Genomic DNA, 15,236 nt, shown 5'->3' on the forward strand with positions numbered 1-15,236 from the left:
AGAAAGTCTAAACTGGTTTCCAAAGTTACCGCGCTTGTTTGCCAGTGAGCACCGTTTGCATACTTGTAGCTTTGTGTAGTGAGCTTGTGGGGGTGTGAACGCTGTGGACTGCAGGATCCTGGTAAGCGGGCATCCAAGCATAGCACCAAATAGGAAAGGCTTTAGCAGGATTGGTAGTACCCACTGGTGTCAGTTCATTTGAACTCTACAGAGGCCCTTTCTCCAACTACTACCATCACTGGAAATGTCCTGGCTTGGGGTTGGGAGAAGGAGGAGGGACCAGCCAGTTCTTTGAAGATCTCAGGTCCCCTTCAGGGGCTGCTACAGAGACTGAAAATGAAACTTGCAGAAACTCATGGCCACCATAGCTGCCCTTTGCTGTGTACTGCAGGCTTTTAGAAGCAAATGAATGTTTCGTGACGGAATCATCTAACTGCTTGCTTGTCAAGGACTTCCAGTAGCTCTATGACTGATGATAATGGAAGTTGTTTTGGGAGCAGTGAGGTGGAATAATGTGTGTCTGGCTGGAGTGAATTGAAGCTGGTATTTTCTAGGTACAGTTCAAGTAATTTACTTCAAAAGTATGCTTAAACATTCATTTCCGTAAGGAGTGCTCAAAAGAATCTCGATTACATGGTCCAAAGTTTGTCTAAAACTTTTGCTTAAAAATAATCTTTGGCACATCAAAATTACCATGTCTCCATTTCTACCTTCCTTTCCTGATTCTAATCCATCTTCTGTAATTGTGATTTCTTTGTATGTCATATTAGCTTTTCTTCAAAGTGCATTTAAATGTCTCTTAGTTGCCCCACCAGTTTCTAGTTGACCACCAGGATGTGAGAGTTAAGCCCTAGATATAAAGTAATATTTCTTCTTGGGATATTTGCTTCTGTAATGTTCAGTCTTTCCTCATTAATACTTCAGAGTTTTTTGATGAGAACATGGACTATATCATTTTAGTAATATGTGTCATATTGAGGTCTGGTTGGCTGACATAGTTTAGATCAAAAATAATGAACAGAAATGGTATTCCTTTAAGAAAACATTTGGTGAATAGGTAGGAGGAAAATGTACTTCCAGTGCACACTGTTGCCTAAAGAGTATACGTTCAAATGTTTGCTTTATGGACTTCTAGGAAATGCCCTGTCTTCCTTATATAAAAATAATTCTAGTAATTTCACATTTCTGGGTGTGGTCTCATTACTATCTTGTTATAGTTAAAGGGTGTACAAGATGAAACTTGAGATTAAAAAGAAAATACTCCTTATTGCTTTCGATGGTTACCAGAAGCTGTATGTTCCTTACATTTCTAAATGGACTTTTGTAGGGATGAAGGGAAATGTGTAGAAGGAATTCTGGAAATCTTTGACATGCTCCTGGCAACGACTTCAAGGTTTCGCGAGTTAAAACTCCAACACAAAGAATATCTCTGTGTCAAGGCCATGATCCTCCTCAACTCCAGTAAGTAACCACACAGCTGGGCCATGTTTTATGGGGGAGAGATGCTGTTTCTAGAGCTGGCATGGTGTTGAGGAATACTGAATTTCTTTCTTTCTTTTTTTTTTCTGAATTTCTTATTTTATTTAAAAGGGAAAATGGCTTTCTTTCGGACTTTTCTGTTTCATTTTATAGGGATTTAAACTGTAGTTAACTTTTGGTAATTTGAATATAAATTATTTGTTGGGTGAATTACTGGTAGTAATTTTAAAAGTAGCTGAAACCACTCTACTGGAAAAGGAAAAAGCGAACTTCAAAATGTTTACCTGTCATCCTTTCTTCTTTTTTTGACATTTTAATTTATTTCATTGTGATGTAATTGACATATAACACTGTATTAGTTTCAGGTGTACAACATAAGTGATTTGAATTTTTTTATAAATTTATTTTTATTTATTTATTTTTGGCTGCATTGGGTCTTCGTTGCTGCATGCGGGCTTTCTCTAGTTGCGGCAAGCGAGGGCTACTCTTCGTTGTGGTGCGCGGCTTCTCATTGTGGTGGCTTCCCTTGCTGCGGAGCATGGGCTCTAGGCACGCAGGCTTCAGTAGTTGTGGCACACGGGCTCCAGTAGTTGTGACTCGTGGGTTCTAGAGCGCAGGCTCAGTCGTTGTGGTGCACGGGCTTAGTTGCTCCGTGTCATGTGGGATCTTTGCAGACCAGGGCTCGAACCCGTGTCCCCTGCGTTGGTAGGTGGACTCTTAACCACTGCGCCACCAGGGAAGTCCCAGATGATTTGAATTTTGTGTATATTGAGAAATGATCACAAAAAGTCAACACCCATCACCATACATAGTTAACAAAACGTTTTTCTTGTGATGAGAACTTTTAAGATCTGCTTTCTTAGCAACTTTCAACTATGCAATACAGCATTATTAACTATCGTCATCATGCTGTACATTATATCCCCGTGACTCATGTATTTTATAACTGGACTTTCAGCCCCTTTTCAGTGTTTATACGGACCTTTTACATGGTTAACATGCATTTATATTTACTATTTTGGGTTCTGCTTTTACAAGTTCATTTATTCATTCATTTCATTCATTCATTCACTAAAGATATTGAGGATATATATATTCCTGCCCTCCCATGGCTCATAGGGAGAGAGAGAAAACAAATTCGTTAAAAAGAATGATCTCAGTGCTATCACAAAGTGTGTACAGAGCACTGAGTACTCTGGGAAGACAGGTGGAGAAGTGCTGAAGTGGTTGCAGAAGGGAACATGTTTGGGTGTTGAATGAGTTGATGGGCAGGTGGGAGGGGTAGGCAGGGAAGAATGAAAGTACGGGGGTAAGCCAGGAGCTGCAAGGCATGCAGTGGAAGAGCAGGGGGAGGTGGACAAGGTTGTAAAATGCAGTGTTGAAGATTACTGAGTGTAACTCCCATTGAGAATTGTTGCCTGGGGCATTGAGCAGCCCTAGAAGAGGGTCAGGCAGGGAAGTATCATGGACAGATAGGCATTCTTTTTTTTTTTTTTTTTTTTCACTGTTGTGGCCTCTCCTGTTCTGGAGCACAGGCTCTGGATGTGCAGGCTCAGCGGCCATGGCTTACGGGCCCAGCCGCTCCGCGGCATGTGGGATCTTCCCAGACCGGAGCACAAACCCGCGTCCCCTGCATCGGCAGGTGGACTCTCAACCACTGCGCCACCAGGGAAGCCCCAGATAGGCATTCTTGAAAGGTCACTCTGGCTTCCATGCGGAGGACTGACTGGAGAGGGGAGAGACTGAGGCAAGGGGCCTAACAGGAGTTATTAGGAACCATGAGAGCCAGAACTAAGTTGGTGTGGAGGGGCCTGGGAGGAAGGGACCGGACTTGAGGGAAATATATGGGTTAGAGGTGGGAAATGAGGAAAGCATCTAAGATGTGTGTATGTTGTAGCTTTGCTGTTTTTTTCTTATTATATAAATAATACCTGGTTATTATAAACATTCAAACAAAAGAAAAACATACAAGGAAGAAAATAAAAATCACTAGGAGTCCCCCCTCTCCGCCCTAGATAACCACTATACCTTTGGTGACTGTTCTTTAACAGCTCTTGATACAGAGATAGAGATAGATATGTACACATATGCTCATATATAAAATTTTACATAAACAGCATAGCATCTTGTATTAAAAGTTAATGGAAACTTTGAAGGAGGCTTGCTTTGATTCCATTTTTTCTTAATCCTTCCACCCAGACACCAAGTAGCTAATCTTAACAACCAGAGAGTAACCTTTATACCTTCTTCCATCCTCTAATAATCATTTTAAATAATACCTCACCTCCGATATATACACAGACCTTTTTTCCCCCATTTAAAAAACTTGGGACACTACATACAAATACCTCTTTGCATCTTGCTTTTTTCCTTTTCAGAATGCTGTGAAATCCCTTCAGGACAGTGAGGAGAGATCTAACTCAGTCTTTGAAGCAAGGGCATTGTCTACATCATTCAGCCTTTTCTCTATTGATGGGCCTTTGTTTAATATACATTTTCTATTTTTTTTACCATTATAAACATTGCTACAATTAATAGAGACGTATTATTTTGCACACATTTCTAAGTTTCTGTGTAGTTTTCATCCTGTTCAGTTTGCTGTCTACCTGGTGGTATTCAATCCAGCTGTTCTCCAGGTGTTGATTGCTTTGCTTAGCTGTTTACTCTTGTTGGGCCTTTAGGTTATTGTTTTTTTTTTTTTTCTTTCTTTCTCAAATAATATGTATATCCAGGTTTTAATTCTCAAGTGATGACTTACAGACTTCATTTGGGCAATGTATGGGGCTTTATCACCTAGATTTTATCCAATTTTAGAGCTTAGTGTTTGAAACAGCAGAAATCTGTGAGATGGTATTAGGCTACTTTATTTTACATCAGACCAAGCAGCAATTCCTGAAGCCAGAACTCAATGCAGAACCTGTGGCCACATGGGTCGCAGGCTGTCTCCTGATGTGGGAGCAGCTGACCTCTCCCCCTCCATCCTATATTCATTTCCTCTCTAATAGGTACTCTTGGACATTGGCACTAGTTTTGATGAAAGGGAAACACATAGAGCAGTGCTTCTTAAACTATCTGTGGTGAAGCACCAGGTTTCTTTTTCTTTTATAATTTCCAAATTGTTATAGATAGTTATTTTATTTTTATTTTTATTAGAGTATAGTTGATTTACAGTGTTGTGTTAGTTTCTGCTGTACAGCAGAGTGAATCAGTTATACATATATCCACTCTTTTAAATTTTTTTTAACATTTAAATATTTAAATATTTATTTATTTATTTGTCTGCACTGGGTCTTAGGTGCAGCACGGGGGATCTTCGTTGCTGCGTGTGGGATCTTTGTTGTGGCATGCGGGATCTAGTTCCCTGACCAGGGATCGAACCTGGGCCCCCTGCATTGGGAGCACAGAGTCTTAACCACTGGACCACCAGAGAAGTCCCTATTCACTCTTTTTTTAGAGTCTTTTCCCATATAGGTCATTACAGAGTATTTAGTAGAGTTCCCTGTGCTATACAGTAGGTCCTTATTAGTTATCTGTTTTATATATAGTAGTGTGTATATGTCAATCCCAATCTCTTAATTTATCCCTCCTCCCCTCCTCCCTGGTAACCATAAGTTTGTTTTCTACATCTGTGACTCTATTTCTGTTTTGTAAATAAGTTCATTTGTATCATTTTTTTAGATTCCTCATGTAAGTGATATCATATGATGTTTGTCTTTCTCCATCTGACTTACTTCACTTAGTATGATAATCTCTGGGTCCATCCATGTTGCTGCAAATGGCATTATTTCACTCTTTTTTATGACTGAGTAATATTCCATTGTATATATATACCACATCTTTATCCATTCATCTGTAGATGGACAATTAGGTTGCTTCCATGTCTTGGCTTTTGTAAATAGAGCTGCTATGAACATTGGGGTGCATGTATCTTTTCAAATTATGGTTTTCTCCAGATATATGCCCAGGAGTGGGACTGCTGGATCATATGGTAGTTCTATTTTTAGTTTTTTAAGGAACCTCCATACTGTTCTCCATAATGTTGTACCAATTTACATTCCCACCAACAGTGTAGGAGGGTTTCCTTTTCTCCACACCCTCTCCAATATTTATTGTTTGTAGACTTTTTGATGATGGCCATTCTGACTGGTGTGAGGTGATACCTCATTGTAGTTTTGATTTGCATTTCTCTAATAATTAGTGATGTTGAGCACCTTTTCATGTGCTTTTTGGCCATCTGTATGTCTTCTTTGGAGAAATATCTATTTAGATCTTCTGCCCATTTTTGGATTGGGTTGTTGGTTTTTTTGACATAGAGCTGCATGAGCTGTTTGTATATTTTGGAGATTAATCCCTAGTCAGTTGCTTGCAAATATTTTCTCCCATTCTGAGGGTTGTCTTTTTGTTTTGTTTATGGTTTCCTTTGCTGTGTGGAAGCTTTTAAGTTTAATTAGGTCCATATGTTTATTTTTTGTTTTTATTTTCATTACTCTAGGGGGTGGATCAAAAAAGATATTGCTGTGATTTATGTCAAAGAGTATTCTGCTTATGTTTTCCTCTAAGAGTTTCATAGTGTTGGCCTTACATTTAGATCTTTGATCCATTTCGAGTTTATTTTTGTGTATGGTGTTAGGGAGTATTCTAATTTCATTTTTTTACATGTAGCTGTCCAGTTTTCCCTGCACCACTTATTGAAGAGGCTGTCTTTTCTCCATTGTATATTCTTGCCTCCTTTGTCATAGATTAGTTGACCACAGGTGCGTGAATTTATTTCTGGGCTTTCTGTCCTGTTCCATAGATCTATATTTCTGTTTTTGTACCAGTACCATACTGTTTTGATTACTGTAGCTTTGTAGTATAGTCTGAAGTCGGGGAGTCTGATTTCCTCCAGCTTCAATTTTCTTTCTCAGGATTGCTTTGTCTATTTGGGGTCTTTTGTGTATCCGTTTAAATTTTAGAATTTTGTTCTAGTTCTGTGAAAAATGACATTGGTAATTTGATAAGGATTGCATTGAATCTATAGATTGCCTTGGGTAGTATAGTCATTTTGACAATATTGATTCCTCTAATACAAGAACATGGTATATCCTTCCATATAGATAGTTACTTTTGTAAAATAAAAAAGTACTAGAAAAAGAAAGGTGCAAAATACAAGCCCTAGTATTTTGTTGTTACATTCAACTGATCTAAACTTACTCTATCAATTACTGTAAAAGTTTCTGAATGCTTAGCCTCAATTTCCACTTCTCTCTTTGTGAACTGGTAACAGATGATACTTTGAGTAACCCTGGTATAGAGCATGGAGAGCTGTCCGGGAAATAGCTGGATCAGGAGGTGGGGGTGGGGGGAGGAAGTTAGGTCTTGAAGGAGAGGAGAGGGAGAATGAAGAAGGAATTTGAAGGTCATGTGAGACTCAGAGACCCTGAAGACAACCTTTGGGTACTTCCTGGTTGGATCTCAATCTGGCCTTACTTGCCTGGCAGGACATTTACCCCACACCCAGTACACTCCCTACCCCAGTTCTAGAAAGCAGACATTTGTGAGTAGAAATGGTAAGTTGTTGGACAAATGAAAATTGTAGGGAAAGCCAAGAAGACTCCTAAATGCTTTGGAGCTTCTGGCACCTTCTTGACATTGATTGTTACCATTCACCTTCTATAAAATAATATGAGGGCCCAGCTTACATCAGTGATTAAGTTGATGTGCATATAGGAAATGTCCAGGTGGGACATTTGAAGCTGATTGTGGAAGAAAATCAACGTTTTCTGACCTTCTCTTTGAATCTACCTACAGATGTTACCTCAGATTTTTGCTGTCATTTGTCTTTGTTAAAGGAAAGATTTCCCTGGAAAGTTCATTCCCACCTTGGTACAGGAGGATCATCAAATGCCAGATTATGGGGCTTCTCTTACTTGCAGAAATAATTTAGAACTCTTTTCTGTGTAGCAAAGTGCTCCTTGGAAAGCAGTTTGCTTCTTGTTACACCACTTTGCAGTGTAAAGCCTTATGTTTGGCATGGCTCCTCACAGTCATTTTAGCCTCTGGACGTCATATTGTGTTGTTGGGAAACTAGAAACATCTGTGCAAATGGGAAAGCCTAAGGCTACGGCATTCCTCCTGCAGCATCTGACAGAACTGCCATGTAGAGAGAATTACAGAGAGTGAGGTAGGCATGTGATGTAATTACCAATTGGGACAGTAAGTGAGTAGGATTTGTTTACAGTAAATCCAAATTTAAGAAATCTTTTCTTAAGAAATTTTTTTGGCTTGGTAGTCATAATGGCATTCAAAATGAATTTATTCTGTTCAGCATTGCTGTTAGGAAAATGGGGTTCTGTTTCTGTTGGAAAATTTCCACTGCCAGGAGAGGTGAGTCTTTTCCATGCTAGATTTTAAGCATCTCAAGTTACAGCCTTTTTTCTTTTTGATTATTTATAGCATTAACTTGAAAACAAACACAGGGACAGAATCCACTTAGCCACCTTGAATTTAAACAACCCTACAGAATATGTAAAACAGACATTGGACATTGGACAATGACTCCCAAGAGAATAGACACAAGGTGATCCCTTTGACCAGTTTACTGCCTGGAGCCAGTTTCCAGGTTGCAATACAGGGAGAAGTAACACAGGTAGACACCAGTGGTCTCCCTGAAATGAGGGAGCAGAGTTGTGAATTTGGGGAGGCTAGGATTTTCAGGGGAGAGAACTGGAGAGGAATGAGCCGGACAGAGAGGCTTTAGAGACCCGCAGAGGATCCCCTTCAGGTGTTCAGCTGAGCATTAATTTCATGCTTATGATACTAACTGAGGACAGGGAAAGAACCACCAGAAAGGAGCAGGCAGAACAACACTTGGAAGTTCACACAGGGCCAGGAATAGTTCATGTTCTCACCAGCCACAGGGGAAAAACCTTCTACTCTACTGGATGTTGGCTGTAGTACTCAGAAAGGTATTGCCTCAGTAGTGAGGTAACATAAGCCCTAGACTAAAGGCTGCCCTGGTCCTACCAAATGAGACTTAAAAAGCAAGTCTGGGGGCTTCCCTGGTGGCGCAGTGGTTGGGAGTCCGCCTGCCGATTCAGGGGGCACAGGTTCGTGCCCTGGTCCGGGGGGATCCCGCATGCCACTGAGCGGCTGGGCCCGTGGGCCATGGCCACTGGGCCTGTGCGTCTGGAGCTGTGCTCCGCAACGGGAGAGGCTGCAGTGGTGAGAGGCCCGCGTACCGCAAAAAAAAAAAAAAAACAACAAACAGAAAAAAAGCAAGTCTGAAGAATCAAACTATTGCCAAGTAACGTAACTGCATCTTAACTGCATAAAGCTCAAGACTATCTAAAGGAATGGAAGAATATCCAGCACTTAACAGGGTAAACCAATCACGTTAGCAAGCATGGAAAGAAGCAGAAAATATGACCTATTATGAGGAAAATGACAATAATTGGAAAAGACACCAGGTGATGTAGATGATAGAATTAGTAGACAAGAGCATTAAAACAATTACTGTAACTGTATTCCATATGTCCAAGGAGTAGAGGAAAGCATGAACAGGTTAAGGAGAGACATGGAAAATATGAAACACACACAAATTAAATTTCTAAATATGAAATTTTAAAAAATGAACAGTATTAAGCTGGAGTGGCTACATTAATATCAGAAAAAATAAATTTTAGAGCAAAGAATATTTCTAGGAATAAAGAAGGTAATTTCATAATGATAAATGAGTCAATTTGTCAAGAAGACATAACAATCCTAAACATTTATGCACCAAATAAGAGAACCTCAAACCTTATGAAGTAAAATCTGATAAAACTGCAGGGAGAAATGGACAAACCCCTTATTATAGCGGGATATTTTAATACCCCCCTCTCAATAATTGATAGAATAAGTAGACAGAAAATCAGTAAATATAGAGAAGACTTGAATAACACTGCCAGCCAACTTTACCTAATTGGCATTTTAAAAACCCTCAACCCCAAAACAGCAGAAGACACATTCTTTTCAAGTATTCATTGAATATTTACCAGGATAGACCATATCCTGGACCATGAAACAAGTCTGAATACATTTAAAATAATTTAATTCATACAAAGTATTTTCTTTGACACAATGGAACTAAATTAGATACCAATATTAGAAAGATCTTGGAGAATTTCCAAACATTTGGAAACCAAGTAACATATATCTAAATAATCCATGGATCACAGAAAAATAATCAAAATTAAAATTAGAAAGCATTTTGAACTAACTGAAAATGAAAGTAGAACACAGCAAAATGTTGGGGTTGCAGCTAAAGCAGTAGCTTGAGTGAGGGCTTCCCTGGTGGTGCAGTGGTTGGGAATCCACCCGCCAGTGCAGGGGACTCAGGTTCAAGCCCTGGGCCGGGAGGATCCCACATACCGCAGAGCAGCTAAGCCCGTGCACCACAACTACTGAGCCTGCGCTCTAGAGCTGGTGAGCCACAACTACTGTAGCCCGTGTGCCTAGAGCCTGTGCTCCGCGACAAGAGAGGCCACTGCAATGAGAAGCCCGTGCACCACAACAAAGAGTGGCCCCAGTTCGCCACAACTAGAGAAAGCCCATGCACAGCAACGAAGACCCAACACAGCCAAAGATAAATAAATAAATTAATTTAAAAAAATAGTTGGAGGGAAATTTATAGCATTCAAGGCCCATATTCCAATAAAAGGAATAGCTCAAGATTTTTCTTGAGGTAGGCTTGTATTGCTACAAACTTCCCTCTTAGAACTGCTTTTGCTGCATCCCATAGATTTCAGATCATGTCTTTCCATTTTCATTTGTCTCCAGGTATATATTTATTTTCTCTTTGATTTCTTCAGTGACCCATTGATTTTTTTCGTAGTATGCTATGTGTTTGTGTTTTTTGCAGTTTTTCACACTGTTGTAGTCAGAAAAGATGCTTGATGTGATTTTAACCTTCTTAAATTTATTAAGACTTGTTTTGTAGCTTAGCATGTGATCTATACTGGAGAATGTTCCATGTGCACTTTAAAAGTATGTGTATTCTGGTGTACATGTACACCAATGTTCACTGCAGCATTATTTACAGTAGCCAAGATATGGAAGCAACCTAAGTGTCTGTCAATAGATGAGTGGATAAAGAAGATGTGGGGTGTGTGTGTGTGTGTGTGTGTGTGTGTGTATGTGTATGCACACATACAATGGAATATTACTCAGCTCTTAAAAAAAGTGAAATCCTGCCATTTACAACAACATGGAAGGATCTAAAGGGTATTATGCGAAGTGAAGTAAGTCAGAGAAAGGCATATACTGTATGATCTCACTTATTTGTGGAATTAAAAAAACAAAACAGACAAAACAAAAATAGACTAATGAATACAGAGAACAAACTATAGAGAACAAACAGGTGGTTGCTGGAGGGGAGAGAAAGTGCATGAAGTAACTGAAGGGAATTAAGAGATACAAACTCCAGTTATAAAATAACATTTAAGGAATAAGTAATGCCAAGCTTATACGTATTATTGCAGAAAACTGAGGAGCTGGCAATACTTTCCAACTCATTGCTCTGATAGGAAACCCAGACCAACATATTGGGAGAAAAGAAGACAGCAGACCAGTATCTCTCATGCATACAGACGCAAAAATTCTCAAATTTTTTAGAAATAGAATCCAATAATATATTGTGAACAAGTGTGATTTTCCCAGGAATACAAGGTTCTTTAACTTTTGAAAATCAATCAACAGGGACTTCCTTGGTGGGCCAGTGGTAAAGAATCCGCCTTCCAATACAGCGGACGCGGGTTCAATCCCTGGTCGGTGAACTAAGATCCCACATGCCACAGGGCAACTAAGCCCAAGCGCTACAACTACTGGGCTTGCACACCTCAACTAGCCCGTGTGCCACAAACTGCAGAGCCCCTGTGCTCTGGAGCCCATGCGCCACAACTAGAGAGAAGCCTGTGTGCCACAACGAAAGATCCCACGTGCTGCAACTAAGACCTGATGCAGTCAATAAATAAATAAATAAATAAGAAAAAAAAACCATGTCATATTCATTAAAAAAAAGAAAATCAACATAATTTACCATATTAACAAAATAATAATGAAAAACCATATGATTATTCCAATATGTGCAGAAAAAGCATTTGACAAAATCTAATGCCCATTCCTTCTAAAAACTCTCAACAAACTAGTAACGGAAGGAAACTTCCTTTACCTAATCAGGGGCATTAATGAATAATCTACAGCTAATGGTATACTTGCTTGTTATCAGGAATAAGGCAAGTATGTCCGCTCTCATGAATTTTATTCAATGTTTTACTGGAAGTTTTAGTGTCATAAGTCAAGAAAAGAGAATAAAAGACATCCATCCAGATTATAAAGGTAGAAGTAAAACTCTTTATTTGAAAAATGTGATAATCTGTGTAGAAAACTCAAAGAGTCTACAAAAAAGTGAGTTTACCCAGATTGTGGGATATAAAGGAAATATATAAAAAATAATTTTATTTCTATATGGTAGGAATGAACAATTGGTAATTGAAATAAAAAATCAATACTATTTACAATAGCATCAAAAATTGTGAAACCTTGGGTTAAATTTGACAAAACATGTGAGACCACACACTGAAAACTGCAAAACATTGCTGACAAAAATAAGAAATCCTAAATAAATGGAGAGAGATGTTAATGGGTTAGAAGATTCAGTATGTTAAGAAGTCAATCTTCCCCACAGATAGTCTGTAAATTCAACTTGATCCTAATAAAAATCTTAGCAGTAATGAACTAGATACAATGCTTTTGGTCCAGAATAGGGATATACACTCTTACAGTTAATGAGGGGTCTGATCCTTACCAGGCTTAGAAGAGCATGTTCCTCTCTGTTGGGGAGAGATGGGGTGAGGGCAGCACCATCCAAACTTCCCTCTCAGCAAATCCTCTTCCACGGTGTATAGGTAAGATGTGAGGGTGCCTGGTATTACTGTATTATATATACTCAGTCTTTGATATGGCTCCTGAAACTCAGACACAACAGAAATTCTTGCATTTAACACAACCTATTACAATATTTGTTAAAGTGTTTTAGAAACTCCAGGGTGTTATGTGAGTGTTATACTTAATGTAGCAGCGTATCCAAATTAAGAGTCCTGGGACCAGCCATCTTGTCACCCAGAAACCTGGAGACTAGGGAAGTCCTCCCTTGGATAGAATTAGAGGCTACTGAATCTAGGAAATGGAGTGGAATCAATCTGCAAATAATTAGTCTTTTAAAATATTTAAAATTAGGAATAAGATCTATGTATCTAAACAATTTTAGGGCTTTGCAAACTTTTGTGACTTTTCATTACAAAGTTTTCATATGGATGAAACTTTTCATTAAATGAAAGAAATAGTTAGAACCAGGTAATCCTACTTTACTTGAAGAAAATTATTAAGAGATCAACTCAAGCCCTGGTTCACTCTGAGTTTTGGGGAAGGGTTCCCATGATGTGGGTGGGCGGAGAAGGCCAAGATACAAAAGGACACACAGAAGGATGCTGAAGAGGCCAGATGGGTGCTTTTCTGTTGATGGACAACATGGGGGCCAAGCATTGTACGCATCAGCCTCCTGGGTCCATGTCACCAACACCTCTCCAACATCAGTCTGTTATGGTGCTGGGTTAGGAGGTGGTGATAAAGGGGATGGTCATAGCTAGAGGTTCTTTCCTCAGAGCAAACAGGCAAACAAAACCCCACATACACCTCCCAAAAGCCAGACCATTTTTCCTTTGGTGAGTATTCTGGAATTTTTATTAAACACTTTATCTCTTCTGATTTATTTGCTTTCAGTTGTGGTGAGCTTATATCTTCATCCTTTGAACCCTTAGGACGTGGCAGATGTTGGGGGGTTGCCCATCTCTCCCCATGTGCTGCTCAGAAAGTCATCAGGTGGGCTGGTGAAAGGAGCACGCAGCTGTTCCCAGGCGATAAAGAGGAAAGGAAATTGTGTCCTTGATTTTATTTTACTTTCTTTGGTATGTGTGTGGTGGTGTGCCAAGATCTTGACTTTTTTACTGTACTTCTTTAGTTTTAGGCAAAGTCATTTAATTTGGTTCTAAAATGAAATCTGATGTTCTTAGCTCTTGGGAGCTGGAAGGAGTTAATCCTTACCGTTTCCTGTGTGTCTGGGCAGTGAGCATCCTGGGGGCTTTGTGTCTTGTCTCTTGACCCTCCTGGGGACTGCCCCTTAGCGATTACCCTGTACCTACGTGTCTGATGAGCAAGAGGGTACGTGAATGGGCAAAGTGCAGGCACAGCACTGCTGACTGAAAAGAGAGGCAGGCAGCAGAATGGGTATCCTACAGCCCAGTTCCTTCCCAGGATGATTTTATATAGGTTAATCTTTTTGTACGTAAAATCTTTCCCCATATGTAAAATTGATACTGCACATGCCTTTACAGAACTGCAGTGTCCCCTATCCCCAAACCCCTCATCAGTGATGGACCCTGAGCCCTGTATGGAGCTGTGCTGACCCCACAGCCTGTAGAAGATCCAGGGCTCACCCTTGGCAGTGACTGCTCGTTTATGAAGAAGGTGACCCAATAGCCAACACAGGTTATCTGAGGGGAGCCTTGGTCAGACATAAGGAGGTACTGAGGAGCTTTTATGTTACTGCAATTTTGGTTCTGAAGATTCACTTTATTACTTTTAAAAATTACAGCTTTATTGTGATATTCATATGCCACTCAATTCACCCATTTAAAGTGTACAATTCAGTGGTTTTTAGTATATCCGTAGACTTGTGCAGCCATCATCAAAACCAACTTTAGAACATTTTTCACCACCCTAAAAGAAATCCTGTACTCCCCGATCTAGCTGTCACTCTCCAATCTCCGTCCCACCTATAGTCCTGGGCAACCACTAATCTACTTTCTGTCTGTATAGATTTGCCCATTTTGGACAGTTCATATAAATGGAATCATGGGCCTCCCTGGTGGCGCAGTGGTTGAGAGTCCGCCTGCCGATGCAGGGGACGCGGGTTCGTGCCCCGATCCCGGAGGATCCCACATGCCGCGGAGCGGCTGGGCCCGCGAGCCATGGCCGCGGGGCCTGTGTGTCCGGAGCCTGTGCTCCGCAACGGGAGAGGCCACAGCAGTGAGAGGCCCGCGTACAGCAAAAAAAAAAAAATAAATAAAAAATAAATGGAATCATAAAAATGTAGACCTTTGTGGCTGGCTTCTTTCACTTAGCATGATGTTTCTTCCAAGTTGTAGCATGTGTCAGTACTTTTTTCCTTTTTTTTTTTTGGCATTCTGCTTTTTATTTTTTTATTTTTTATTTTTATGGGGGTATAGTTGTTTTACAATGTTGTGTTAGTTTCTGCTGTAGAGCGAAGTGGAGTTCCCTGTGCTATGTAGCAGGTTCTCATTAGTTATCTATTTTATACATATTAGTGTATATATGTCAATCCCAATCTCCCAGTTCATCTCACCCCCCCACCCCTTTCCCTCCTTGGTGTCCATACGTTTGTTCTCTACATCTGTGTCTCTATTTCTGTCTTGCTTCATTCCTTTTTATGGCTCAGTAATCTTCCATTGTATGGATATACATTTTGTTTATCCATTCATCCGCTGGTGGACATTTAGGTTGTTTCCAGTTTTGGGCTATTATGAGTAATATTGCTGTGAACATTTGTATACTAGCCAAATATTTTTATATTTTCACTTTTTGTCACCTTAGACTGACATATGTACAGGTGCATAATTTTGACTCCTTTTAGAATCCAAAAATGTAAGATTTCTTTATGG

At 39.8% G+C, this 15,236-nt stretch overlaps 1 protein-coding gene across 3 annotated transcripts in view; it reads left to right on the top strand.

Moving 5' to 3' along the window:
* ESR2 (estrogen receptor 2) overlaps positions 1-15,236 on the top strand; it is a 181,185-nt gene that overhangs the window by 26,662 nt on the left and 139,287 nt on the right. For 2 of the 3 annotated variants that reach the window (XM_060096041.1, XM_060096040.1), the window contains exon 6: positions 1,328-1,461. The exons of the other annotated variant lie outside the window; for it this stretch is intronic. In XM_060096041.1, the coding sequence (XP_059952024.1) occupies positions 1,328-1,461 (134 nt within the window). The remainder of the gene's footprint in view (positions 1-1,327; positions 1,462-15,236) is intronic. 3 annotated transcript variants of the gene reach the window in all.

The sequence above is a fragment of the Mesoplodon densirostris genome, chromosome 4 (genome assembly GCF_025265405.1).
Source record: "Mesoplodon densirostris isolate mMesDen1 chromosome 4, mMesDen1 primary haplotype, whole genome shotgun sequence".
Classification (NCBI taxonomy): domain Eukaryota; kingdom Metazoa; phylum Chordata; class Mammalia; order Artiodactyla; family Ziphiidae; genus Mesoplodon; species Mesoplodon densirostris.